The sequence below is a fragment of the Synchiropus splendidus genome, chromosome 2, assembly GCF_027744825.2.
Source record: "Synchiropus splendidus isolate RoL2022-P1 chromosome 2, RoL_Sspl_1.0, whole genome shotgun sequence".
NCBI classification, from domain to species: Eukaryota; Metazoa; Chordata; class Actinopteri; order Syngnathiformes; family Callionymidae; genus Synchiropus; species Synchiropus splendidus.
The window spans coordinates 23,006,926-23,034,476 of NC_071335.1; the positions used below are offsets into that span (position 1 = coordinate 23,006,926).

The 27,551-nt window shown below is 44.7% G+C and overlaps 1 protein-coding gene across 2 annotated transcripts; it reads left to right on the forward strand.

Moving 5' to 3' along the window:
• The first annotated feature begins 809 nt into the window (after nucleotides 1–809).
• Nucleotides 810–27,036, forward strand: sh3gl2a (SH3 domain containing GRB2 like 2a, endophilin A1). Of its 2 annotated transcripts, XM_053855754.1 has the most exons (11): nucleotides 810–986; nucleotides 21,045–21,113; nucleotides 21,432–21,504; nucleotides 21,609–21,752; nucleotides 21,870–22,003; nucleotides 22,086–22,244; nucleotides 22,454–22,557; nucleotides 22,622–22,737; nucleotides 23,362–23,376; nucleotides 24,314–24,325; nucleotides 24,392–27,036. In XM_053855754.1, exons 1-11 carry the CDS (start codon nucleotides 942–944, stop codon nucleotides 24,586–24,588), a joined length of 1,068 nt encoding a protein of 355 aa, XP_053711729.1. In that variant the 5' UTR covers nucleotides 810–941; the 3' UTR covers nucleotides 24,589–27,036. The 2 variants fall into 2 exon arrangements, with proteins under 2 accessions (XP_053711729.1, XP_053711730.1); XM_053855755.1 differs by lacking the exon at nucleotides 24,392–27,036 and having other exon boundaries at nucleotides 23,477–24,322.
• The last annotated feature ends 515 nt before the right edge of the window (nucleotides 27,037–27,551 follow it).

Consider the following 27,551-nt stretch of genomic DNA (forward strand, 5'->3'; position numbering starts at 1 on the left):
CGCCGGCCAACAAAGAACAGCCTTGTCTCTCATTCCTTCCTGCTGGTATTTATTCAGACGTTTTTTTGAGGGGGAAACACTTTTATTTCACCGTTTGCATGACTGAAATGGTCTTCACTGACTAAAGTAACTGACGTCACTCGTGGTGAACATGAATTTTCTTTTGTATATTAATATGTACTCTGTAATTATCATTCACTTTGCAAAGTGAAATGGAAACTCACTTTGGATTTAGTTTGATCTCTAATTAAGCCCAAGTAGGCTAAGTGGTTAAATTACACCTTTTAATTCAGCTGTCCGTCATGGAAAATCCCAGTCACCCACTTCACCTCACAGTGGAGAAACAGGAGTTGGTTCTCATCCAGACTGACTCAGCTCTGCTGCTTTCAGATCAATAGGATCCGTCCGTCCATCTGTAGCTGTGTGTCGATGAACTCCTGCTTCTGTGGTTAAATATCACAGCAGTTTGGTTGATATTTTACCAGTTGTCAGATTTACCTTTAAATATACCAATCTACTGTATACAAATTTACCTGTGAAATATATCTGTGAATATATGGATGGATGGATGGATGGATGGATAGATAGATAGAGTGTTCCACCCTTGTTAACCTACACTAACTAAGGGACGTGACCGGCGCCATCTAAGCGCAGTTCAATGTGATTCATCTGTCCATATGACCGGCATAATTGTCATCTTTATGTGCGTATATGCATTTTCAATGACGCCCCTGCCTCTTTAAAAGGAGCTGCGTGACGTCGGAGGCGTATTAGACGTGTGGCTGTGACCATCCAATAGACGGACGAGGCTTTCCTTGCGCTCCTTTCCACGCAGGAGGATCCTTCAGTGAAGACGCGTCCGGTTGTGTTATCCGCGGTTGCAAGAGTGAAGCAGACGCACCGACGACTCTGTTGCAGCTCCTGGCCTTCTCGCCGCCACCATGTCAGTCGCAGGACTCAAGAAACAATTCCACAAAGCCACTCAGGTAAGAAGATCCGCGCGGTTCTGAGGCACGAGCGCGTTGTCGTCAACGCGCGGCAGAAACAACGCGCGCACTGCACCAGATCTGAAGAGCGTCTGCGCGCTCCCTACTTCTTTAATATGATATTTTGTTTGTGACTGTCCCGAGTGCGGCGGACGTGTCCGCGGTGCGGTGGTCGTGATGCCCCTCTCGTCCCTCCCTCCCCATCCCCCCCGCTCCGTACCCTTCATATGACATTCCGTTACCACAACACCCGCAGCGAAGTTGCCGTATTCGTGGACGAAGGGCGCTCGCGACGCGTGTTTTCCCTCCAGCCAACCACGGAAGGGAACTCCGACCACCACGTTATGCAATCGTTAAATGCACCGCGCCGGAAATCCGCTTCCCTCGGCAGCAGGAGATTCACGCCATGACCTCTGCTGACTCTCCGCCGTCTCCCTGCTGCAGCGGTCACTCTCACCTGCCTCATCCTGGTGATGATGATGATGGTGATGATGGCGATGATGATGGCGTGTACAGGTGACGACCCGCGCCTGCAGAGTGTGTGTTTCATTTCAAGGTTAAGTGCTCGCTGGTAGCGCCCCACACACGCGCATCGACCTGAAGGGTGATCGGATCTTCTGTAGATGTTTACCAGTGTGTGGGTGTCAGTCACTAGTGAATTCAACTCTTGCTTTATCCGTTTTCTGCCCATCTTTCCTTTATAAATTGCTCAAACTGCATCCTGAATCAGTTCATCTCAGTGAGCCTGGACTGTGGGAGGAAACCAGAGTGCTTCAAAAAACAAAGTGTTCTATATTATATATGATAATCTTTTTTTTTCCTTTATTATTTCTGATGTTCTTGAGCTGCATGACCTTTCAGGGGTCTGTTGAAGTGGAGGATTAGTGATTATATTTGACTGCCGCCACGATGAGCAGATGTTATTTTGAAATCATTACCAGATCGATGCCACGTCGAGGAAGGCAGCAGGAGCAAAATTGTGACAAAGAAAGTGTGTAGGTCATTTTCTTCACCTTACCTCAATTTGATGCACAAAGGTAAAGTCAGGATCTGGCACTGACTCATGTCGAATGGGAGGCGACTTTTATTCTGGCCGCCATGACTCCGTCATGACCAGTCAGTTTGTGAGGGAGGTGGGCACCGCATGGCCCTTTGCCTGTGTTTGTGGGACATTTATATTCAATACTTTTCCAAATTCTTAACAGAAAGTCAGTTATTTGTAAACTCTCCCCTTTTTTTATATTGTAGTTGTAGTTTTCTTTCAAAAATAAAGATATTCATCACGCAGTCCCTTTTTTTGTTTTAAACATGGTATGGTTCTGGAACAACGTGATAAGAAATAAGGACCTTTACGACCATCAGCCTGTAAAAAAAACGTCAGTAGCGAAACTATATTTTATTTGCCAAAAGCAATGCATCGCAGAACTGCAAGGAACACACACACATACACATGTACACAAAGTAAACGTACAGGGTAAATTGAAAAATGATGCTAAAGGAAGTACATCTTTCTTATTACGATATTTCGTGAGTAGCTTCCGTTGTGACAGCGTGTAGTGTGTTTTTGTAGTTACGCAGCTCCTCACAAGGGCGGAGCCTGACCCAGGTTTGGATGGGTGGTGTCTGAGAGGTAAATGTGGGGCATGTTTGTGTTTGTGTGAGACTGGAGTTGCTCAGCGGCTCATTAATACAGCAAATTAAAACAGTAACTAGTGATATGTTCCTCAGGGTGGAGCTGTAGAGTGTCAGAAATAGCCTGAAGAGAGAGATGGATCTGGCGGTCAGCCATGTTTGTTTACATCCTCCCCCTATAGTGTTCGGGTGACGCTGCGCTAGTGAGTTCCGCTTTTTAGTTATGTCTTTATTTACATTTAAATATTTGGAATTTGGACATTTATGAATTGATTCACAAGTGTTCACGCCCAAATCACAATATTTGCAGGCAAATGTGAGCGTTTGGCTTCACACATGACTTGGCCACAACAAGGTGGGAGTGAATGTGATGCCACATTGCAATTTCCTGGAGGGCCAAATCCCTTATAAAAATGAATATTAACCGTTCATTTATGATTTATATTGTGACTCTTTAAATAAAATGCATGTGAAATAAAAATAGATACTGCATATATCTAGTCAAATAACACTTTAGGCATTCAATATCATACAGAAGAACAAAATGTTTTTGTGGCTTGACGGAGTCTGACACTGGTCTCAGTGCACATTGTGGCCCTCCCTTGTTCTAGACTCCGAATTCATCTCTAGTCATTCATTTTCATCATATAATCTAATAATATGCTGCTTTGAAGGTGTCCTTCACATGACAAGAGGAGACCTCATTTGAATTCATATATATATATATCAATAGCTGGAGCTGCTTTGCACTGTCGAAGTGTAGGAGAAACGAAGTCAACTGCCATCAGAAAGTCTGACAATATTCCGTATTCTAATCACCGTCACGTTGTCATTTAAGATACATGTTAGAGCTAAGCAATGTTAGCATTAGCTTCAGGGCAGTAACGCTCACATGGAAGCTGGAGCCCAGAGTACGACTGTTTGACTGCAGTATTTACATTCCTTCACTGTTTGTGGATGGGCTGGCGGTAAATGGTGTGTGTGTGTGTGCACGGCGATGTTTGCGTGTTCAGGGAGTGAACCTGCTGGAAACGTTCTCTCTGTTGACTGTTCTATTCTCAAGGACACTATTTGCTGTCGGCTGAGCGTTTTCTCTGGTCTCCTGGCATCTGTTCCTTGGAATTATCCTCACTCAAACACACACACACACACACGTACAGACACACACTGTTTCTCCCCAGACTCCCAGTGGCTGTCAGCTTCCCTCCACCCTTTGTCCACGTGCCATCGCCTGGTAATCCAGACTGAAATAGGCAGCAATCTGTCTCCTCTCTTACCCCGACTTGCAGGACCCCCACTTCCTCCCAAGGAGCCGCGCAGAGGCAGATTAAGTGATTTTATAAGGGACTTAAAGGAATCTAATGAGAATCTGGCAGGATGGATTTCCTCATGACTCAGCTCATACCAAAGTGTAACTTAAGCTTCAGCACTCATCCAGAGGCGTTTCATTAGCCGGATGGAAGGTCCGCTCACACGTGGCGTGTGTGGGTGACGGTTTCTCGCCCTGTGTTGAGATGGTTTTCTAGCATCACCTCTGAAGATGACCTCCGTGGCTCAGAAGCCTTGGACTCCATCTCATGATAGCAGCCTCCTGTTTTATGACTAAACATTTGATGGTGGATGCTGGCGTCACGCTTGACGGGTCACCAGTCAGGACGGATGACTCACTCTTCCGTGTCGATGAGTGCGCCATTATCCTTGGTGCTTACTAGTGAACTGTGGAAGTGTCAATAGGGAAAGCATGTGAGAAAGAAAGCGCAGACCTCTGCCAAGCAGCTCCAGTCCGCCCCCAACACAATCTCCCATCTGAGCGTCAAATCCGGGATCGAACCAGGGACCTTTTGATCTTCAGTCTCCATGCTGTGCTGGTTCAGTACTTCTGTCCTTGTGGGGGCCTCTCATCGCCATAACCCTTTCCCCAGCCTCTCACACGTCCACAACAAACAGCTCACATTAACCAGGACTCTAAACTAAACTTAAACCCAATTTTAATGACCCAGTTAGTTTGACCTTTTCACCCTCAAAACTCTATGTGGACCAGCCAAAATGTCCTCATAAGATCAGTGTCTTGTCAAAGGTTAGTCAACACAACAATATTAATATACACCTACACATGCCCAAAGAGCTAAATACATGAAATCCATCCATCCAAATTCAAGTTATTTTAACACAGACCAACCAACACTGCGGAAAACATAACCTCCTCAGCAGAGGTAAAAAGACAACCTTCCAGAGTGAGACTTGAATTTAGAAGCTTCCTGCTGTGAGGCAGTGGCATTTACTCACCAGTTCCTTAGCTGCCTACTTATATATACGTTCCAGTTACCTCAGGAGTGAGAAAATCGGAGCTGGGAATGACGTCACCGTCGAGCTCAGTCAGAAAAGAGGATAGTGAGGTCTACGAAAGCTGGTCTTACGTCAGCATTGACCGCACCTTCATGTTAAATACTGGCTGCAGGCTGCAACTAGAAAACCTGGAAGCAGGCTTGATGGAATGTTAGTTTCTGTTGTTGTATTTCTATGATTCAAAACTAGTACTTCTTGTTCACGTTCAGAGAAGCCATCTTGGATTGTGTACTGTGGCTGGTTAGGATCCTCCCACTGTCCGACTTGAAAATCCAACATGTCGGATTGGTGGGTGGTGGGGTGGGGGAGAACTAGGGTGTCTGACACTTCTCTCCGTGATGTTCAGACAAGTATCTTGGATGTCACCCTCCTGGCTGAGCTTCTTTGATGTCAACAAGGTGTGACCCACTACCAGAAGCCCTGATCTGCTGCAGCACATATGAGGCTGGTTGCAGCCAAATCCATTCGCTCTTCTTTCTCTAGTGTAGTGCAATATATGTTAATCAGACCTCGCATTGAATAAAAATATCCAGTTATTTTTAGTGTCTGTTGTGTAGAACAGAGCCACTGAAGACATTATTCTAATTATACGATTATATGACGCACCCGCTCGCCTCTTGTTCCTCAACATGGCGGCTCACCGAGACGCAGCAATGACGGTGGCCAGTTGGAAAGCGTCAGGCCGTGAAGGTGAGAACCGTATGAGGTGTCTCGATATTCCACGTGAGCAAACCTGCGCTAATTTTATTTATCATAGCTTATAAATATTATACACCAAAAACATTACTCAGGAGTCAACTGGAGCTGCGGGTCACGTGAGTCACTGCGAGAGCCAACGTGGCGTTCGCCCCCCTTGGGATTCTTTTGTGTGTGTGTGTGTGTGTGTGTGTGTGTGTGTGTGTGTGTGTGTGTGTGTGTGTGTGTGTGTGTGTGTGTGTGTGTGTGTGTGTGTGTGTGTGTTTTCCATCAGAGAACTTTCCGCTCCGCTAATGTTTCACTGTGCACCTGTGTACATCTCTGCTTGCTGTTAGCATTCAAGCATTTTGAATGCAGGTAGTTGACACTGACAACTGAAGTGTGCTGCAGGCTGCGGGCGAGGAAAGGAGGGGCGACAGGGAGATAAGAAATCTGGTAAACAAGTGTCTGAAAATTCCCACTGTGGGAGCCACATTATCTGAAACTGTATTGTACTTTTATCTGCCCAGTTGCTGTGTTTGTTGGGAGAGGAAAGCGACGCTTCTGTTTGGTGCGAATACTGTTTTGAGAGCTGTTTCAATGAGCTTGTTGTGATGAACCGATCTTTACCTGCTGATGTTTATTACTACTATCACAGTTTATGGCTTATAGTCATTGTTTTCCTAAAAAAGAGAAACGTTAGTGCTGCTGAAGTCAGCAAAATCTAAGAGAGAGAACAGTAATGGCAGTTTTATTTCATATATTTCTCACTCCATTTTCACCTCCTCATCTGCTTCTCTTGTTGCTTCTTTGACAGTGGTGTCTTTCTGTGGCCACATCCACTATTGGCAGTGAATATAAGGCGACGCCATCCATGTTTGACGGACAGTTTTCATGCGACATGCTACATGGTAGTATTCCTCACTGGAGAGCCACCTTCAGCGGGATGTTTCCTGCAGCGTGTAGCCGAGTAGTAATCCTTTATTATGTAGTCTGTGTGGGTTCCAGTGGAGGTTTCCCAGTGTGTCTGAGCTGAATACTAATAGGTGTCGCTCTCGTTTTCCAGCGTGTCGTTCTTTCCTCGGTTGTAAATCTCACGCAGTCGTGGTTTCAAGCTCGCTGAGGTGTTGTCACGCTGATCCACTGCGTCATGTGCACCTGCATATATGTGTGTGTGTGGGTTTAATTTATAAATAATGTCATGAAAAGAAAGTATAGCTGATGCGCCGTGGATGGAGCGGAGAGCCTGCGGGACTTTAGGGCAGCAGATTGTGAGTGGGTGACTCATCCTGCCTGGATTCTCACTCGGCCGACTGCAGTGCAGCGTAAAAGAGATCCAGCTGGAAGATAACAGATTGGGAGGGAGGGGCCACGAGCGCAGCGCAGTAAGAGAGATAAGAGTACAGATGATGACAGTACTGAGACGCAGTAACCATCTTGAACAAGTGAGTTTTGTTGGTGAGGGCTTGGGTTTCTGACGTGTTCCCACCTTCATCAAGTATTGCAGAATGAGCTGAGCCGAAAGACAAGCTCGAGATTGAGCTCCTGCGGTCGCGAGTTTTGACTGAGAGGACCGAGATGGGAGGGGCTCGAGTGAGTTCCGCCCCTCTGTTGAGAGGCGTTGCCCCAACAGCCTGACTTGTGAGTGGACGCTCCTGACATGGCTGGTGCTCTTAGACAAGACTGTCATTTTTAACAAAAGCAGATACACTATCGGGGTCTGATGAAAGCATTCGGTCCTGTGCATGATCACATTTCTTCAGGAATGTACCTGTCATAGCCTCATCCCTTCTGCAGTGTAGCTGCTGAATAGTTATCAGTGAATATTGCTGGTTTTTTTCGATGTCTCTCCAGTGGAGTTATCTCGGCGCCGTGCTGTTGGAAAAACAGTTTAATGAGCAAGTTAGAGACAGTCATGAATTATTCCTCCTACTCAAGACACCAGGCGTCTCCTTGAATTGAGGCCTCGATGACTCTCACTGTCAAGACTGTAGATCAGATTAAAGATAGATGAGAATATTCCAGAGTCAATATTATCCAACTCTTGGATGTAAATATTTTCCATCATTCCAGTTTCACTTTGACATGATGACTCACCCGCCACTAAAAGCAGGACATTGCACTGAAGCGCTCAACCTTTTCCCAGCTTCCTTCACCTTCTCTGGCACTTGTGCGCTGCACTCGCCCGCCGGGCGAACAACTCAAGCACCGTGGCGGAACGGGCTGCTGACCAGAGCTCGCTGAGTCGGCGCCGGTCTGACAGCTCTCTAAAAGCAAAAGGTTTTTCTTGTCTAAATCCACCTTCTTATCCTCTGACTGGGGATTCTTCTGCGGGTCTCGACTGTTGATTTAGATTAAAAGCTCTCTGTTAATGTTCTCTAGGGGCCACACTGTTAGCTGGGAGCCCGAAGCAGCGCTCAGAATGTATTAACTTCGAGAAAATCAAGTAGAAAAATAAGAAAAATACCATCCTAAAAGCAAAGCATAATCCTGGAAAATATGGACACTGCTGGTGAAATGTGGTGATTTAAGCTCAGACAAATATATGTTTTAGATGGAAAACTAAGAAAAATAAATTGAATTCTGTAGTCATAAAAAGAAATGCAATATTCCGAGATATGGATGGAAAAAAATGAGAGTGAAAAAAGAAAGACAAAAGAAAACGGAAACATTAAAATGAAAGCAATACTGTGAGGTGAAAAGGAAGCACAATGTCCAGGTCTCAGTATCATGTCATACAGCCGATTCTGACCTTTACATGACCTCACCAGGGGTCAAACACCACTAGAGGTTGTTCAGCAACACAAGAGACAGGTCGACAACTCATTCCAAACATATCTTGTTGTACAAAATGCCGTCCATTTTGAGAGTTCTACTTAACATTTTGGAGTGTTCGCTGCATTACTACTATATTCGGTGACTCCAGTTATGGTGAGAGAAACGTGCAGTGAAGCGCTTTGGCATCTGAGACTTATGGTAGAGGTTCGACTGGGATGAGTGCCACTCTTGTTGGGTTGAGATGAGTGGACCCTCAGTAGCTCGTGGTCCCTGATGTTTTAGCTGGAAGATGTTCTCATCCAGTTTTGCGTTATCCAAAGGATAAGTCCAGTGCGAGTCCTCCCGCGAGCATCCTTTCCTCTCGGGGTGGCTGAAGGTCAGATGGAGTTCTGAATGTGACCTCTGAGTGGGGAGAGTGCTGCTTTTTCCAGAGGGATGCGATCTGGACAGTGGAGTTGTCAGAGCCGTGACGTCAGCGCTGCTCTGGAGGTGAACAACAGACGGATCTGGCCTCTAGCAGATCTATTTTTGGTTCACACAGAAGCTCCTGGCTCTTTCTGAATGAACGACTCACTCAACAGGAAAAGAACAGTTAGCGCGCTAAAGAGGGCTTTTGCAGATGAATTTGTCTTGAGGTCTTTGCACTGGTTTTCTCCCCTCATTCCACAGTCCTTGTCTGTGTATTTAGGACGGGCTGATGTTTTATTCAGGCTGTCTGTTTTACATTCGGAGCATCAGCCACTGCAGCGCAGACAACCCGAGCGCGGAGTCGTGCCGCTGAATGTAAACAGCGCCGTAATTGAAGAGTGGTCCTTCAGTTGAAGAGCTGCAGTGTGTCTGCTGATCATTATTCACACCCTGAGAAATAATAGAAATGTCATGTCAAACTGCAGCAGCATTTACAACGCTTGTTTTGGAGTCCCAATTTTCACTTTTATCTGAATTGAGAAGCGATAAAAAAAGACCTCGACTGTAGACAGTGAGATGAGATAAGCAATGTGGCATCCAGGATCAGTGTGTGTGACTGAGTTTGAGTTCAAATGCTCTCAAAAACTCTTGAAGCGAAGGGTGATGGTCTCTATACACTTGTGCTAGTGAGGACTGTACAATCCTGGTGGAAGCAGAAGATATTGACTGGTGTTAATAAAACGCGTCTGCTCTCTGGGACTCGATATCAGGGGTGGAGCAAAATCTATACTCTGCTCCTTCACTCTGCCCCTTGGTCTGGACATAATGAAGAGCAGCGCCTTATACCATACAGCTGTGGCTGTGTGTGTAGAGGGGAGACCTTGGTAAAGGTTGCTGGGAAACAACGCTCACATGAGATGACTTTTTTATGACATAGATTTCAATATACTGTGCATTATTTTACCTCAAAATTCAGGTCTTATTAGGCCCATGTCTCATCAAGAATAACAGCATTAGCTTAGTATTTGCTTGGTCTATAGCAGATGTGGGAGCTGGGGGGCCACATGTGGCCCTTTCCTTGTGTTTATCTGGCCCTCGTGAGGCCACAGCAAAACTGCAAAAGAAATTGTACTTTCTTTTTTTGTCATTCATTAAATAGAATTGAAAGTAACTCCTGAGTTATTTATTTATGAAGGAGTTATTTCTTGTCACTCCAAATAAATAAAAACTATGGAAGTGCTGTTATATCGTAGATGTTTTCATTTACCAAGATGTTGTCATCTTAAAAGGCTCTTTGAGTATTTTTATATTACTGTATACTGTGTATGTCTAAATGAAGTGTCAATAAAATTGAACAATACATAATCGAATTTCAACGTAAGCCGCTTTTTCATCTGTGCTTCTGTTCAGAATCAGATTTATTGCCATGCTCAGTGGGGATCCCACCAACTAGGAAAGTGCTTTGGAAAACGTGCGGTCAAAAACTTAAATTAAATTAAACAACTAATAAATAAATCACCCACAAACAACAAAAGCTGAGCACATTTCATTCGGCCCCTCACAAAAATCAAGATGTATAATGTGGCCCTTTAAGAAATGTCATTGAACCTCCCAGGACCAGAGTGTTGCACTTATTGTGTAAGAAAATAATATCGTGAAATTGTTTAGTGTACGTTTATATTTGAAATGTGTCGATATTTAGTCAATTTTAGAATGTGTTTCTAGAAGTAACTGGGCTTTTCTCCCTCTCTCTCGCTATAAAAAGATATTTTTTAAATAATATTTAAACATATGTATAAATTGATGTATTTCTTATTTGTTTTTGTTCTAAAAGAATGGAAAAATATGAAACATGTTGTCTGGAATAGGCCAACTTCTATAGGGCAAGGTGAAAACTGGCAGTGAAATACAATAAAGCACACACTTCTTTGAGACTTCATTGATTATTATGAAGAGAAAAACTTGTTTATCAGTCACATACCTGTGCAGTATGATTTCCATACACCTAAAAAATGTCAGTGTCTAATGTGACTAGGAGCCGCCCTCCTGTTGCGGAGGTTTTATGCCGTCAAACTGGCTGTAAAATTCCGGCCCTGGCCAAAAGGCTCTCTGAATGGTAACCTTGATTTCTGCAGTCAGAAGCTTACAGTGCTTTTATGCAGCGTTTGCCAGTTATCTAAGCAGCTTAACCGCTCTTCCTTCACTCAGATGAAAACAAGATGCGTCAGTCAGGTGGATGAAAGCAATTCCTCGATTGAGGTGGGTCTTTTCTGTGGTGAGGGATGGGACGACAGCTGAGGTCCAGCATGAGCGAGCAAGCGACACGACAAGTCTTGCTCATGAATGGTCAGGATGGTTAGCTGTTTTAAATCTTCCCTGGTTGATCCACATCCAGCAGAAGTCAATGTTCTCATGGCGTGAATGGTCACTGTGGGGGGAAGTGACACGACACTTTGTCACATGGACCACATAAAAGGACGCCGTATTGAGCGGTTGCACCAATCCCCATCATGTAAAAGCGCCATTTCTATTATTGAAGCCAAATCCTTGGAGCTGTTTTGGGAGCTCATTCAGCGTCTCAGTTGTAAGATGAAACTCTAAGATTTTCAACGATGAAATCATATTCCGTTGCCTTGTTTTTGAAAGAGGGTGGGCTGGATAATCTCAGCTCAGACTCCTGTGGAAGATTGAAAATTAGAGTGGGAGGATTGTAATGCAGAGGTCAGGGGTCGGTGAGGGGAGGCAGCGTTGTACTGGAGCTAATGAAAGCAGAATGCCACCGTGGTCTGGGTCCCACTCGCCCAGCAGCGGTGCCCTTTAATGAATTTCTCATTTGTAAAGCTCTCCATTCAACACGGCCTTCCGCTGTGAACATAGAAGGAGAAGCCACGAGGCTCCGCAGCTGGGGGATCGCTGGATGGAGAGGGGAAGTGAGAGCCGAGGGGAGAAGAGGAGCCTGGCTCCCAGGCAGCTGTCGCTCGTGTGTCCTCCATCTGACGCCCAATTTGACAGATGAAGTAACTGTAATGAGGCCTGCGAGGTAAAAGACTGGAGTCCAGCGCTTGAACCCACCAAGACAGATTCCTCACTCCGGCCCCTGGGCTCAGACGGGAGCCACGGTCCGGGTTTTAGGGTCGGATTAATGCGGGTCTGCGAGTGTGTGTGGGAGCATCGGAGAGATAATCTCTTCAACGTGCCGCATGTGCTCGGTCCAAGCACCAAATTAACCATGTGACCTCGCCGGCGCTCCGCAGCTGGATCCGAATCACACAGCCAGAAGTGCGTTTCGGTGGAGCGAGTTGAGGGTGGAACTGCACGGTGATGTTCTTGACTGTAAACAAAGTCACTATGGAGAGTCAGGACACAATCCTCCACCCTCTCACTACGATCGCTGTGTGTTAAAACTACCATCAGTTTTCCTTCTTTTATCAAAATGTACTGCCCTCCATTGGACACATTCTTTTACTTGTGAACGAAAATGTTTTGACAGATTTTGCCATCACTTTGCATTTTGGTATATTTATAGACAGCCAGTGCTGTGTTTCTTTGTTTTTTTTATGGTAATAGTGTGTAGTTTTTCATATCTATCAGTAACAATAATAATACTCCAGAAACTTGATCCTTCTTTTGGCTACTTTTCCTCTCAACTGACATTCTGGATTGACTTGAATATTGAAATAATTTTATAATATTTGAGTAATATAATAAATATAAAATTTGAATTCCTCAAAACATCTGCCTTGTAAAACCTGTGTACACGCCGAGGTGCTTGAATCCAGTGCTGTTGTTTGAGTTGTGTTGTGGTATTGTGAGACACAGAAGTCGCTGACTTGTTCCGTCTCCAACTTCAATCCACAGAAAATCTATTGGAACCAGACTGACGCTGTCAGCTCGTCAATATCAAATAAACCGGAGAGACTTTCAATTTTCTGCTTCATCATTACATCGTCTGGATGTAAAAAAAAAAACCCCATTGTTTCCCAAAAGCTATTTCCACTGTTTTGTCCAGACAGTCTTTGATTGATTTTAGCTTTTGTGAGCTGCAGCCTCTACCATCCTGGATCCATTCCTCTGCCGCTTCAGTCTTGTTTGGACATTTGTCTTCATCCTGGTTGGGTCACTCTGGTGTCCAGCCCTTGCTGTTACCAATACTGATCCCGTTTCCTTCTCTCCAGTCAGTAAGGACGTCTAAAAATACATTCACCATGCGGAGAATCTTCTGCTCCCCTGAGGGCAGAACTAAAGTGGCTGACAAAATGGTTATGCAAGTCTTAAAATTCGACAACAGCGTTTGACATTGGTCAGCTCCCTGACGTGCTCCCAGCATGGCCACAGCTTTCTCATGACATTGATGACGTCACTGCTTTTGGATCAAATCGATCCCTTTCTCCACCAAACGTGTTGCTCTGCTCCACCTCATGAAGGGCTTCAGTTTGTTTTGAGAAGTGGATGGTGTTACACAGGTTTATCACACGTTTCAAGTGAACTATAACAATTTATTTTACTCCCATAAATATTTATCCTTTTTCAAGCGAATTATAAAATTACGGAGCCCCTAAGGGGACAAGACCAAAAAAATTAAATTAAATTAAAAAAAGAGAAGTTTTGCGAGATCTCGCAAAAGTATTGCAAGATATTGCAAACATATTGGGAGATCTCGCAAAAGTATTGTGAGATCTTGCAATACTAGTTTGAAGTGACATCAAACAACCATAACAATGGCGAGTCAGCATCCGTGGGAAAGTTTCATTGAATTGTATTTCAAAGTTGGACTAAAATATGAGGACATACAGTCCATGCTTCGTCGCAAAAGTTTTGCGAGATCTCTTCTTTTTTTTTCTTTTTTTTGGTCATGTCCCCTTAAGGGCTCCGTATAAAATAACTTTTCTCACGAGTCCGTCTTCAGTGAAACTTACTTTTTGTCCTCTTCAGACCACCGTAAGCAGCTTTTCTTCATTTCTTTCGCTCTGATGTACATATCGCGGATGTGTGCAAACGATGTGTTCACGAGCGTCGGAATGTTCAATACTACTGACTATAATTGAGGTTGAGATGGTTTACAGGATTTGCATGTGAATGGGAGAAAACCACCCTTAATAAAGAAGTGGGAGACATGTTCCCCTCGTCCACCTAAACCGAGGCTTATGTTTGGCAGCCATTTTTACTTGTATTACAAAATAAAACAAGAATAAATGACGGAAACTGAAAGTGAAAAAAATGGATTGTCCTGCAGAAACATTTGTTTTGTTAAACGACACTGTACTATACACACTATTATTACTATTATTATTACTGTGATGTGCCATCGCGTCCTCATATTCTCTGTGTGAGGTCCATATAGGTTTGTGGAAAGGCTGTGAAAAGTACTGTACATTTTGGATTGAGGCAGTTTGACTTGGCAACCTGGGGTAAAATTGCTGAACCTTCAGTTAAAGGTTCAGTTTAAAAGCTGCAGAAAAATCACACCCTGTGATACAAGTACCATGAGTGTATCGATTCACAGCGTCTCTGGACAAATTCTGTTGTTCCATCTAACTGTTTCTGCCTTTATAGCAGCGACAGTTCTTTTGCTTCTCGGTGCTGAGCGTTTGTGAATGTGGCGGGAAGATTCAGCACTTTTATTAATATTATTTTCAATTATTCAAATTATTTTAAGAGACACGGTTGTAGACAAGGCTGCCACGACTAGTCGACCTAGTCAATTATTATCGACTATTAGCGCTGATGGCCTCATGTCTCGACCAGTTGTGACAATTTGTGCTTCATATTTTTATTTATTTAATGACTATTTACAACACTACAGTCAGACAAGTTGCAGTGTTCATCACCATATGCCGACTAGTCGACTCTACATATAGTGGTCAGATGCAGTCCTACCTGCAGGGGGCGTCACTTCTATCATTGCTCACCTTCTCAAGTCTGGAAGGACCAAGAAGGTAGCTCAACTCAATAGTCACTGGTGAGAGCGTCGTCCCTTAGCTCAGCTCTTCTTCAGGATAGACTAATATTACGCTCTACTCCCAGCCCGATTGAGAACCATGGTCTCTGATTTTGCTTTGCCACGATCTGCTCCAGCTGTGCTCCAGAAGCCATTTTAATCTTTCTTTAACGTGAACTTCCATTTTGCATTTTCACTTTCCGTGTTAACATTTGCGATGCTACATTATCTGATGTAAAAGCCGCCGCGTTATTCTCATGTCACCGTCCTTCTTTAAACCTCGCCATCATCCCTGTCATGTGTGCACTCACTCATCCTTCATCGTTCTCTCCGCATCATCTTCCTCGCCGTGCACTCCCTCTCTGGCATGCTTTCCTCACACGCACGGTGCCAGCTGCTCTCCTCCCGCGCGGCGCGTGGACGCAGCGCGCGACACAGACTCATCCCCGCTGTTACATAAGAGCCATGCGAAAGCTTACAAATCAGATTAGGATGACTGTGTGCTGCGAGCTCATCCAGGATGGAGGTCAGTGAAGCGCGATGCTGCCGCCGCGGCCTGATCATGTCTGGTAGTTCGATGCACACTCCGGTGCAGATTATTTACTTTGCATAATTGTTGGGATAATTACCGAGTGTAATTATCGTGACCTTTAAGTTGCGAGTCACAGAAACACAACCGGAAGTCGCTGCCCACGCTGTTGTGAACACCAGGATTTAAGAATAGTGACAGGATTTTCCAGGATTCCACAAGAGCAGCCATCTATTCTCAGGCCGGTGTAATAATAGATCTGCTTCTAACTTTGTTCCATCAGTTATTACTGCCAAGTACATAGCACTGGACAGCGAAACGAAAAGGAAGGGACAAACTACAAGCTATAGAATACCAGGCCGCCGACTCCAACTGGTCAATTTTGATTATTTAGTTGCAGACAAAAAGAATTAATGGTAAGTTTCGCAAGTAGCAGTTTTACAATTGAGGAAAAAAACTGACACTGAACAAGACCGTGAGTCAAATGAAAAGCAAGGATTGAAGATGCTAATATGGTTAGCATTTTCTGCTAACAGCTGCTTATTAGCTCTGACGTTAGTTGGATATTGGTTATTTTTTAAGCTCCAGAGGTCTCAGATGAACCACGTGCAACAACTCAGACCTAAAATTTTCTGGACCACTGTGTTCTTGTCTGAAGCTTGCGAGTGGTTGGTTGTAGTAGGCCATATGTGGCCATTTTTTTTCTGCCATTTTTGTTCTTTCTCTTTTAGTCACCGCCACCATTTCATCAGTAAATATAGCATGTTCTTGTTTCAAGGCTAAAACTTTCATCGGCCATTTTTTCTTGTTCCTCATATTTTGAAATAAATTGCCTTTTTATATTGAACGTCTGGTCCATAGTTATTTATATTCAAATGTAGTGTATATGAAATGAAATATTTCAATAGTTTTCATTGCATATTTACACTTTTTAATATCCGTACTTACATTTAATCTTTTTTAGGTCAACTTGTCCTTGTTGCTTAAGTATGTATTTTGGATATTTTTCCATCATGTTTTGTATTTTTCGCTGTCTTTCTTTTGATAATGGCCCCTCACTGTAGTTACAGTTTCTAATGTGGCCCTTCACGAAATTGAATTGCCCACCTCTGTAGTAGGTGATGGAGAGTCGCAGTTTAGTTCGCACTGAAAAACAAATGGCAAAAAGTTAAGATGACCAACAAAAGAATACCATTTTTGGAAGTTTTGTTTGTGTTTTAGTGGCTTGTTATCATGAGGAGAACTCGTGATCTGCCTCAGAATCTTCTCATGGAAAGAGATGTGGGGGTTCAGAGCTCGACCTGGACACATTGTCAGTGCCTGTGTCTGTTATCTTCTAACTTTGAGAGTGTCTTAGCTGGCTTGGTCTGTGTAGCTGGAGGGTTTTGTTTGTGGTGCCAACTTCGTTCTTCATCAACTTTTCCTATTCTGCAGTTTGGTGTGTCCTCTGGACTCTGGATTATTTGGGCCGGAGTGAAATGTTTCTGAAAGTTTCAGATGAGCCGCGGCGGCACAGTCCCCTGTGCGGTGTTATGCAACGCTCCTCCTCGCGACTCATTTGCTGTCCATTCCTCCACAAACTAGTGGATTGATCAAAAGGATTACTCCGCTGAATTGTTGGTTTCCAAACTTGAGCCACATGTTGTGGACCAGCAGAACTCGATGAAGTCCTGTCACTACCCCCCCACCCCCCTCTCTAATAGTCTCACTAATGACTCTTGTCATTTTTAATCCCGCTCCTCCACCTGGGGCGTATTTAAAGCAGGGGCCTCTGTGTGCCCGACCGAGATTAGTCTAGTGAACAGAGGGGGAGGAGAGCAGCCGCCGCGCACAGCCAGCGCCTCACATTGGGCCGCATGTGAGGAATGGCACCGCGGTAGATGAGAACAAGGATCTCTGTTCTCTGATGTTGGAGGATCTTTTTACTCGTTCGACATCACTGTGCACCACCGTGTCCCGTCAAGTCTTAGCTATTAACTCGGCAGCGTCGCAGGTGCTGATGAAAGTAGCCTATTGAAGAGTCACCTCTGTCAGATGTCAGAGCGTCAGGTGCAGTTGTTTTCAAAATAAGAAGTGCAGTGAAGTGTTGCTGGAGGAGAGGCTTCCTGTGGCTGACTGAGCTGCTCCGGGGCCCAGCTAAGAAAGTTGTGAGTGAAAAAAAGTCCCTCTCTGCGGAACAGGAAGTGAAAGTAGTTACTAGTTACGTCACGTTTCCTCGTTGACACCTGTGTTTTTGTCGCTCGAGGCGGGCCAGACCTGGATGTGCCCTCAGCAGATCTGCTGACCGGGCGAGTCAGGACACCGTCTGCCGCGTCCGGTGATGCAAGAGTGACGGCCCTCTAGGCCGCACCTCTCAGAAGATAACAGAAACTTCATCTCTCTGATTTTAAGCATGGATTTCTGGTTTTTGACTTTTGAAAAATCTTATCTCAAGCATAACTTAATCTTTTTTGTCTACAATAGACAGGAAAATGAGGTACATAACGTAAAATATTTTACATTGATGTCCCTGACTCATTGAAATAAAACTTCATTCTAGTGTTCAGACATGATGAGATACAGCCATGTCACAACTCCTCATCCAACAGTCCTTTATTTCACCATCTTATTCTTGTTCATCTCCTCCATCTTGGTCTTGTTCTTATTTGTGTTGATGTTTCCCTTTCTTACAAATACAGTTAGCACTGTAGGTTTGTGTGTGTGGAGAGGACCTGTGTTCTGTTACATCAAGCCAGTCTAACTAAGAGTGTTTTATCTTTTGAGTATGAATTTTGAAAAACGTTTATTTTATGATGAGGAAACTTGCTTCTTACTGACTTTGTTTTTTACCTAAACTAACCAAGCATTTCCCCTTGATGTTGGTATTGATGATCTTGTTTCCGCTGTGAGGGGGGACCAAGCCAGTTTCTTCTCACGCCAGTACCAGGCCTGGATGAAGGCAGAGGATTGTGTCAGGAGGGGCATCCGACTCGCCAAACTAAAAGATGCAGATCAGAAAAAGAAATTTCTAGTCTTGATACAGAGACTCATTTTAAGTAATATATATTTGAGTCAAGTTTCATTAGTTCACTTTCACCTTTAAGTACATATTATCAAGAATTCAGAATATGGTGCTTATTTCTAGCTGACACACATTCACCACAGAATTCTTATTTCTAGTCCTGAGCTGACGACTTGTCAAGAAAAAATATGTCTCAATCCATGGGCAGATAATTGTACTTCTATGCTTGGTATTAGTGTTAAAATTTTGCTGTACCTTTTTATTGTGCTGTATGTTTTGAAAATCCCTTTCACCGAGGGGAAGCGTTTGTCGTCTGACATCTCCCTCTGAAATCAGCCATGTTCCGCTCACTCTGTGGAAGCAACTGAGTCTCAGCTTAACACAGCAAAATGAATAATGGATGTCTCGAACGCTCTAGTATTAAAAACATAAATTTTGTACCCACCCCGCGGTAGGGTTTTACAGCGAGGTTGCATCAGCATTCTGAGCCCAGCCCAAACGCTCTCTCTGCAGTGAAACATCATCCCTGCATTGACTTCTCTTCCTCATCCCTGCATGTGTCACGCCGTCGCCTGACGTCACTCGCGGGGATGTCAGAGCCTCCAAGTGAATCTCAGGGATGCTTTTTATTCTCCGGTCACCTCATCAGTTTTTGTTTTTTTTCACAGCGGCACTGTTGAAATAGTGACTTGTAATTGTCGGTTTCTACGTGGCATCGGTCACAGCCGCGCACCATCTTTACCTCACTGTGACTCACATATCAGCCCTCAGCCAGGAGCTGTTTAGCTGTTCATAGGGAACCAACGTGTTAGTCTCTCTCCCCCATCAAAGCCGTGCGAGTCTTTGCTCACGTTGTCATTCGTCCTCCAGCTCCTCCCTTGAAAAATGTGTGGACTCCCTTATATTAATGCTGGAGTTCAAGCATGAGCCAGTGCTTGCTTTGGTTTGCTGCCAGTGTTTTTCCAGTCTCATGCTCACACCACGCTGTTGACTTTAGCACAAAAAGCTAGTTTATCGAGGGCGCCACCGAGTCGCCTGGTGGAATAAAGGCAGAAGCTAAATTTAAAAAATGGCTGGGGTAATGGAGCCTCCCACCTCTTTCCCACTTTCCTCTGCCGTCTCCTAATGTTCACTCCCAGTTGATCTCAGGCATAAACACGTCTGTCAAACTGGAGGCCCGCGGGCCAAATGTAGCCCAGCAAGTCTTTTCATGTGACCATAAACAACTGATTGTGATCCACAAATATTATTGTTTAAGCTTTGTTTGTCTTGGGAGTTCACAGCGACTAGGAATAAATCAACAATAAATCCCTGTGATAGCGAATGCATGTTCCTGTGTGTGAGTCAATCGGTGCTGATGCTGCTAAATTTAGCCGCCAGCAAATCAAACTGAAATACACTGTGCAGGACCCGCCACTCAGGTGGTGCTGAACATCTTTGGCTCCTTGTGTTTGGCAGTGATGATGACTAGTAGATACACGGTGAAGTGACCAGTTCATGACAATTTTCAATGCCGTATCAGGAGCTGATGGATGAATGAATGAGTATTTTTAGCTCTGAATCTATGGATTTTGACGTTGACATTTTGACGCACAATTGTATTCCTGTTTTGTGGGGTCTTTCAAGCTTTCCCCAGCCTCTCACCCTAAACCTATCTAACCAGGACTCTTCTTACTCAATAATAATGATGACCCAGATATTTTGAAGTTTTAATCCTCGAACTGAGGCTGAAACTTGTGGAGACCCCACTGAATCAAAAGGTTTGTTTCCAAGAATTGGTCCCCACAAATACAGCTAAACCAGGCACACACATCCCGACGGATCATTGGCTGAGCTCACACTGCTCCTTGGGTCAGTCTCATAATAAAAGGAGGAAGATGATGAGAGGAACTCGGAGCTGCACACTGGTGCTACCTTGACACCCGAAACACCTGTTTCCACAGCAACAGCCGTCAGGAGCACGAGAAGGGATGTGCTGCTCGGCTTGTTCTCTGTGTGTTTTGCCTCCTTGTCATTTCGTGCAGCTTCACAAGAGGCTTTAGGAGCGTGGATGAGTCATAGAGCGGAGTCTCACTGAAAGTCTGCAGCTTCCTAAACTGCTGTCACAGGATTACTGCCCCTCAGAAGCATCGCTCCGCTCACTGTAAAAGATCCTTTTTCCCCACTCTGTCAGAGATGGTCAGGGTTATTCTAATGTGTCTTTCACTGGAGGACACGGCTCCGAACTGACCTCAGATTCATCTTTCCCTCAGTGATAAGTTGTGATACTCCCTGGAAGTCTTTCCCTTTTCTCTCCCTCCGTTGCTTCTCTCAGGGCTCATGTGGCCTGGTTGTGTCAAACTGCTGCCCCCTCCAGGCTGACGGTTATTTCAGAACGTCTGGGTTTCAGCAGACAGACATGTCTGTGTGGTGGGAGGTGGTGGGATCTCAGACCCGGGTCCTGCTGCTCACTGACCTTCAGCGGTGCCCCGCCACGCTTAGCCAGGTCGCTCCATTTTTTGTTTTATTCCTTTATCCTAAATGCTAATCTTCTCTGGAAGTGGCTGCGTTTTGCTCCCTACTCTTTGTCATAGAACTGAATCGGAAGAAACAAGTGGCATGAAATACTTTTCAGGATGCAATAACCCCCAAACATTGCTGAATATTCCAACAATTATTGCAGTTCTGCCTCAAAATGCGACTTCATATGATCATTGTCCAAGTGAGCTCAAGTGTTGCATCATTTTCTCATCATTTTCTTCTCCCTTACAGAAAGTGAGTGAGAAGGTTGGAGGAGCAGAAGGAACAAAGCTCGATGAGGACTTCACAGAAATGGAAAAGGTGCGAATGCTTCACACAAAACCAGTGGCACGATGAAGCTTTATATGTTGAGTGACGTGGAGCGTAAGGGATCATGAATAAAGAAGCCTGCGTGTATTCTAAATAGCAGTTACAGTATGTTCATACCATCCTCTTGAGAAGACATATTTTCACACGAACAGATTCATGTGTCTCACTTGGTGCGTCTGCAGAACAAAACAACACTTCTCTTCTCTCTTGGCGGGTTCTGCTCGCCTGTTAAATATTTCTGTTCTGTTCACTGACATTTTTGTTTCATTGCTGTATTTTTGTTCAAATGTTTTTCAATGTTGTTTTTAGAAAGTGGACACCACCACTCGGGCAGTGATGGAGATCATGACCAAGACCACCGAGTACCTGCAGCCGAACCCAGGTGACCTACACATTGCCAAGATCTTCTTTAAATGAATCGCAATGTCATTGTGCTGCTCTGCTTCAGTGTCTAAACTCAACACGGATCATTTTGTTTTCCCGCAGCCACCAGAGCCAAGATGAGCATGATGAACTCCATGTCTCGTATTCGAGGTCAGGAGAAGGGACCTGGATACACCCAAACTGAAGCCATCCTGGGGGAGTCCATGACGCGGTTCGGGAAGGAGCTCGGCGAGGAGTCCAACTTTGGTCAGACATGCAAGCATGTTGACAGTCCTGACCACCTGCCTTTGTTCTGTTGGAGTTATCTGCACTACAATCTCAAAGCCAGGTGTGTAAAATAGGTTTGTTGTTTTTGGCTCCCAGGACTCGCTCTGATCGACGCTGGGGAAGCCATGCGTGAACTTGCCGAGGTGAAGGACGCTCTGGACATGGAGGTGAAGCAGAACTTCATCGATCCGCTGCAGAACCTCCACGAAAAAGACCTGAAGGAGATTCAGGTGCCGCCTCGCCCCTCACCCTGATGGAGAGTCGTGTGTTGTTGGGTCCGACTCCGTCTGATCCGCTCCTTGTCCTTGGCAGCATCACTTGAAGAAAATGGAGGGTCGTCGTCTGGACTTTGACTACAAGAAGAAGCGTCAGGGCAAAGTGACCGAGGACGAGCTCAAACAAGCTCTGGAGAAATTTGACGAGTCCAAGGATATTGCCGAGATCAGCATGTTCAACCTGCTGGAGAGTGATGTAAGATACGCTCAGTTCCTTTAGCTCAGGAACGCAGATGCAAGTCCTTTCAGACTGGTGACTCACGACTGGTGCTGCTGAATTCAACCCAAGTACTTCCAAAATGAAGTGAAATAAATTCACTTACATATATAAGATGCTTCTGAGACATTTTCCACAGCTCACTCTGACTTTCCTGAGGATTATAATCCCTGTCTCATCCTTCACAGATTGAACAGGTGAGTCAGCTGTCAGCTCTGGTCCAGGCTCAGGTGGAGTATCACAGCCGCGCGGCCGAGATCCTCACACAGCTGTCCAGCAAGATCGACGAAAGGTCAGCAACAAACCTCTCCATGCCGGAGAGGTGAAACTCTGAATTCTGTTGTCGCGCCTCACAGGATAAAAGATTGTTCCAACAAGCCGAAGAAAGAATACATCCCTAAACCCCGGACATCTCTGGACTTCTCCCTCAGCGAGAACCACAACGGAGGCATCCACAGCGCTCGTTCTCCGGGTGAGTCTGTCCAGTAGGACGCGCCTCAGTTTGTGCAGTAAATCCTCAAATGAATGTCCACAAAAAAAACAGCTTCTGATCAGGACAAAAGTTGACCAACATGAACACTTCTAGGGCTGCAACGAAAATGGTTTTACTTGTTAACTAATCTATTCATCATTTTTTCCATTAGTCACTAATATATGACCTTTGTTTGGACCTATTTTGAATTTCTGTTCAACCTAAAGTTGCTTAAATCATCTCACTGTCGCACTCAGACACCATACATTATTAAACAAGTATATTAAAAGTCCTTTAAAACAGAGGTCTTTATTGGTCCTGGAGAAGAATTTAAAATCATCACTGTACACATATGTAACTGATATCAAAACATCTGATCAACATCCACATCAAAAGCTCTTATTTGTTGTTATTTATTATTATTTAGCAGCCCTAAACTTCTTCACACACGGATGATACATATCCTGGCTGTGGACGGTTGGAGGATTTACTCGTTTTTAACTGCCCCACAACGTTAATTTCCGTCTTCCTCAGCTCTCTGACCAACTTTTCTGATCATAATTCCAAAGCGCTGAACTCAAATCTCGACTTTTCTCTTTCCCCCCTCAATGTTTTTGTGAACAGGAGCGAAGTCTCCAGGTGAGCCTCGGTCACTCTCCCTGATGTGTTTCTCTGCCATCACCTGAATGTTGTTTGACCTCCACTGTTCTCTCCTCCTTTCCTCTCTTTCCTTTTGCAGCAAGGTCTCCAGGTGAGACTCAAAGTGACTCCTGGAGAGATACAAACATCTCTCCTCCATCATTTAACCATCGCTCATTTCTTTACACTGCATCCTCATCCAGTCACTGACAAACAGAAAGATCAAGTGCGGTCCGACTGACCACAGCAGCCGCAGCGGAGGCAATTGCTGTTTCTGTTTTGACCTCATTGTTCTTCCTCACGTCCCTTTCATTTAACCCGTCTCCAGTTTGACTCACCTCCTCTCCTTTATTTCACCCCTCATCATCACCAGCTCGCCGCCATTGTCAGGTGCCGATACTAATCTGAACGTTACAATTCTTGTCTTCTTTGTTTCCTTTGCAGCAAGATCTCCAGGTGAGCACCATGACTTGGGAGGAGAGTTCAAATCCCAAATTCCTCTCATGTTCTATCTGTCTATCAAGTGTTGGGAGTGTTCTGTCTGCATTTCTTTCATTTCATTTTGTGTCTAACCCCTTGTTTCTCTTTGATTTTCTCCCCCACTTGTGAGAGTTTTGTAAATGAAAGTGTTATTTTAAGGGCGTGCGTGTTTGAAGGCAAACTTTTGTTGGTCAGGTGCCACCAAAACTCTCTCGCTGAACTGAGCGAGTAGCTGAACAAGTCATTGTCCTCACCTCTATACTGGACAGAAACCAGATTCTTACCAACATAAAAGTCTTGCCCTCAAAGCACCGCAACACAACGCTGCAGATTAGCGTTGCGTTGTTGATCCTGAATCACAAAATGTCAAACAAAGAAGCTGCTGATGCGTTTCCTCTCTGACTGGCTTGTTTTATCTTCTCGCCCTCTGGTGCTCCCGCGCTCCTCCCTCTTCCAGCCAGGTCCCCAGGTGAGCCCCTTCTTTGGCTTTCATCCTTCTCCCTCTTCATCTCCTAACCTCCATCTTCTCCTCCAGCCCCCATGGACCAGCCCTGCTGCCGTGCTCTCTACGACTTTGACCCCGAGAACGAAGGTGAGCTAGGCTTCAAGGAGGGCGACATCATCACCCTGACCAATAAGATCGATGAGAACTGGTACGAGGGGATGTTGCACGGCAACTCTGGCTTCTTCCCCATCAACTACGTGGATATCCTGGTGCCCCTGCCTCACTAGAACAGCAGCTGCTCCGGCGCCAGTGAGAATTCTGAAGCCCCGCCCCCTAGTTCCTCCCCGTGTACGCCCAGTTACCTTTCCTAAACCTCCCCCGCCCGCGCTCCGCTTCACAGGAGCCCAAACAGCAGCAACACAGTAAAGATAAGAATGAAAAAAAACACATCAAAGGAGTGTCAAATAAAATAGAGTCTGCCTTGATGTGGTTGCTCCCCGACCGTCAGGGGAGGGACTTCATGTCATGATCTCCGTCCCCGCTTTTGTTCACGTCAGCTGTCAGTCTGTCATGAGTTGAAAGAAACATCGATCTGCACCACGTCAACCATTGTTCTTCTGCTGTGTTCTCCGTTTGGACTTCACCAAAGTCATGTGCTTCCCTTTTACTGCAGCATCCAGTAGAGCTCCAGCGGTTCACTTGAGTCCAATGTTCCATCCTGAGGGCCATTCTCGAGTTGCTGTCCTCTCGTGTTAAATCCTGCATTTCACGATCATGTCCGACGCATGTGAGCCTGCATGGGCTTTGCTAGTTTCTTCTACTTGGACCCTTCAAACATCTGTGAGGGGGTTTAGTCCAACATATCTTCAGTGAAAGGACGTCCTGAACCGAACGTCCCTATATGGTCATATCCTCCAAGCGAGATACTTTTTCACCCCGATACCCTGCTCATATTTCAGATATCAATAAATGTAGTCTATTTTCACACCTTTTTGCTGGTGAGACACGCAGCACTCCTGTTAGATGGAAGAGCCAAAATCTGACTGGTGACAATCGACTATATTTAGAGAAGCCAGAACAAATGGACGCCTCTCTGCAGGTGCTTTGAGTGTCACTGGATAAACAGTGAGCTGCTGGTGTGGCCGACTCGCCCGGGTCCCACTCAGTTACGAGAGAGCAGGACCAGATTTGCCAGAGCTCCTTCGACACAAATGTTTCTGAAGTCGAGTGAATGTACCATGATTCTCACAGTCCTCTGAAGGGTCGACGTCTAGTCAGAGTTCAGATCAACATCCAGCTGCACTAGTGATAAATGGATGAGGCGGCTTCGCAGACTTTCTGGCAATAATAGTTGTTAAATAACAAATCAATAATAAAATCCCGGATTATTTTTTATGTCAATATATTTAAATGGATGACACTTCAAGTATAAAGGGAGGAGGAAGTGTATATGGACAAAAGCTAAATATTTATTATTTTTAACATTGTGTCAGCCATTTTTTGTGCACTTTTACGTGATTATTATTTATTAAACTCTACATTATATGATGAAACATATGAACTGTTTTTTCCCACGTGTTTTAACTACATTATTATCTTGGAGAGACGATGGCGTCAGTATTAAATAAACTCTAGCGACGTTCAAGTTTGGACCTAGCATTCCGTAGTGTCTCTACATTTTGAAGGCATTAACTATGTATATGTTTAAAATCACAACAATATTCCCTTTGGTCCCGGTATATATATTTACATTTAGTTGCAGACACTTTGAAAGCAGCATTAGCAAAAGAAGTCCTTCATTTAATCGATTTTTTTCCATGTTATTATCTGTTGCTGAGGACGTAAAGGTCGTCATTTATAATATTCCTGACGTGATTATTCATTTCATAACAAAGATTTGAAAATGAGCTTGAATGAAAGGCGAGCTCAGTCGTCGATGAGAGACGTGGAGCGCAGCTGCTCGCCTGGTGGTATAGGCGAGACTTGTTTGTTGGTGTTTTCAGCTTCTCTGAAGAGCAGAGCTTCACTCTGAGGATAATGGCTCAGAAAAAAAGGAAAATCTGGTGCTAAAATAAAATGTGACCCAGAAAGAGAGGAACAACTTCAACTCTGACTTCACTGATATTTTCGCATCAATCTACTGCTGTTGTTTTATGCATCATTTTGCCGGTTGAGAGCAGTTTCCGAAGGTTGTTGATTGTAGCCAGGTGATTTTGGGAATGTTATTGGAATATTGAAGTATATAAACCTGTCGTCGATACCATCAATGCCAAAGTCAGAAAAAGAAGCGCTGTCGGTTTGTAAGTATTCGTGGCGTGAGGACTGCATTTCTTTGTTATGAGCACGAGTCCATGTGAACATGTTCAGTGTGACAAGCGTGTTGTGAAGATTGTGAGGCAGCCAGTGTTCTGTCGCGTGCGATGAGCCCTTCGCCAGCTTTTTCTCATGCCTCCATTCGTACGCTGGACTCACCTCAGTTGAAGAGCCCATGTTATCGCTGCTCATCTCATGATTCAACACCAAACCTGATGCAATACGCCGTTTTCATTTGTTTCCTTTTTTTCAAGAGAAGCACAATTTCAATTCTTCCCTTATTTATTATGTCACGAAGAAGTCATCTGTGCTTTTATTTTTCTCTTATTTTATAACAATGGTGTGTATCTTTGCCCTCAATGAGGACTGTACAGCTTTTCTGTGTTTTGTTTTCACCTGGTGTGTAGAGTCGCTCATCTACAGTAACGTATTATTTTTGTAACCGTGACAAGCGTGAAACACATAATAGATGTATATGCATATATGGTATCTAATCCAGAGGCAAAGGTGGCGGGACGGAGTCTCTTGTGCTGCACATTTTTGGATTGTTTGGTTTCCTCTTTGTTGCCATCTGCACTGGATTTTAAGACTGTATGCTCGATGTGAAGGAAAATGATGTGACAAGTCTGTGTAATTTATTCCAATAAACGATGACGAACTGTGGTCAGGTTGTGGTTTCCCTGGACAAGTTCTGTTGGCGAACCTGACTCTGGAGATGGAGGCAGATGTATAATTCATCCTCCTGGAGCGCTCGCTGGTGTCTTCCCTGCCAGAGTCACGCAGGAAAAAATAGGTCAGGTAAGTCGCGCCTTCTCGCTCAGCTTATCCCATTGGCCATTTTCATTCACTGGGAATGTGTCTTCAGGTCAACACACATGTTCAGAGGTGACTGTCATCTTAGTGTGTTCAGCAGATAATTCTCACTACTAGGAAGTAA

Excerpts from the sequence above, each read along its gene's own strand:
- sh3gl2a (XM_053855754.1), top strand. The coding sequence starts at position 942 with ATGTCAGTCGCAGGACTCAAGAAACAATTCCACAAAGCCACTCAG. Across the intron at positions 21,753-21,869 it reads CGGCGAGGAGTCCAACTTTG|GACTCGCTCTGATCGACGCT; the intron begins GTCAGACATGCA and ends TTTGGCTCCCAG. Across the intron at positions 22,245-22,453 it reads TCAACCTGCTGGAGAGTGAT|ATTGAACAGGTGAGTCAGCT; the intron begins GTAAGATACGCT and ends CATCCTTCACAG.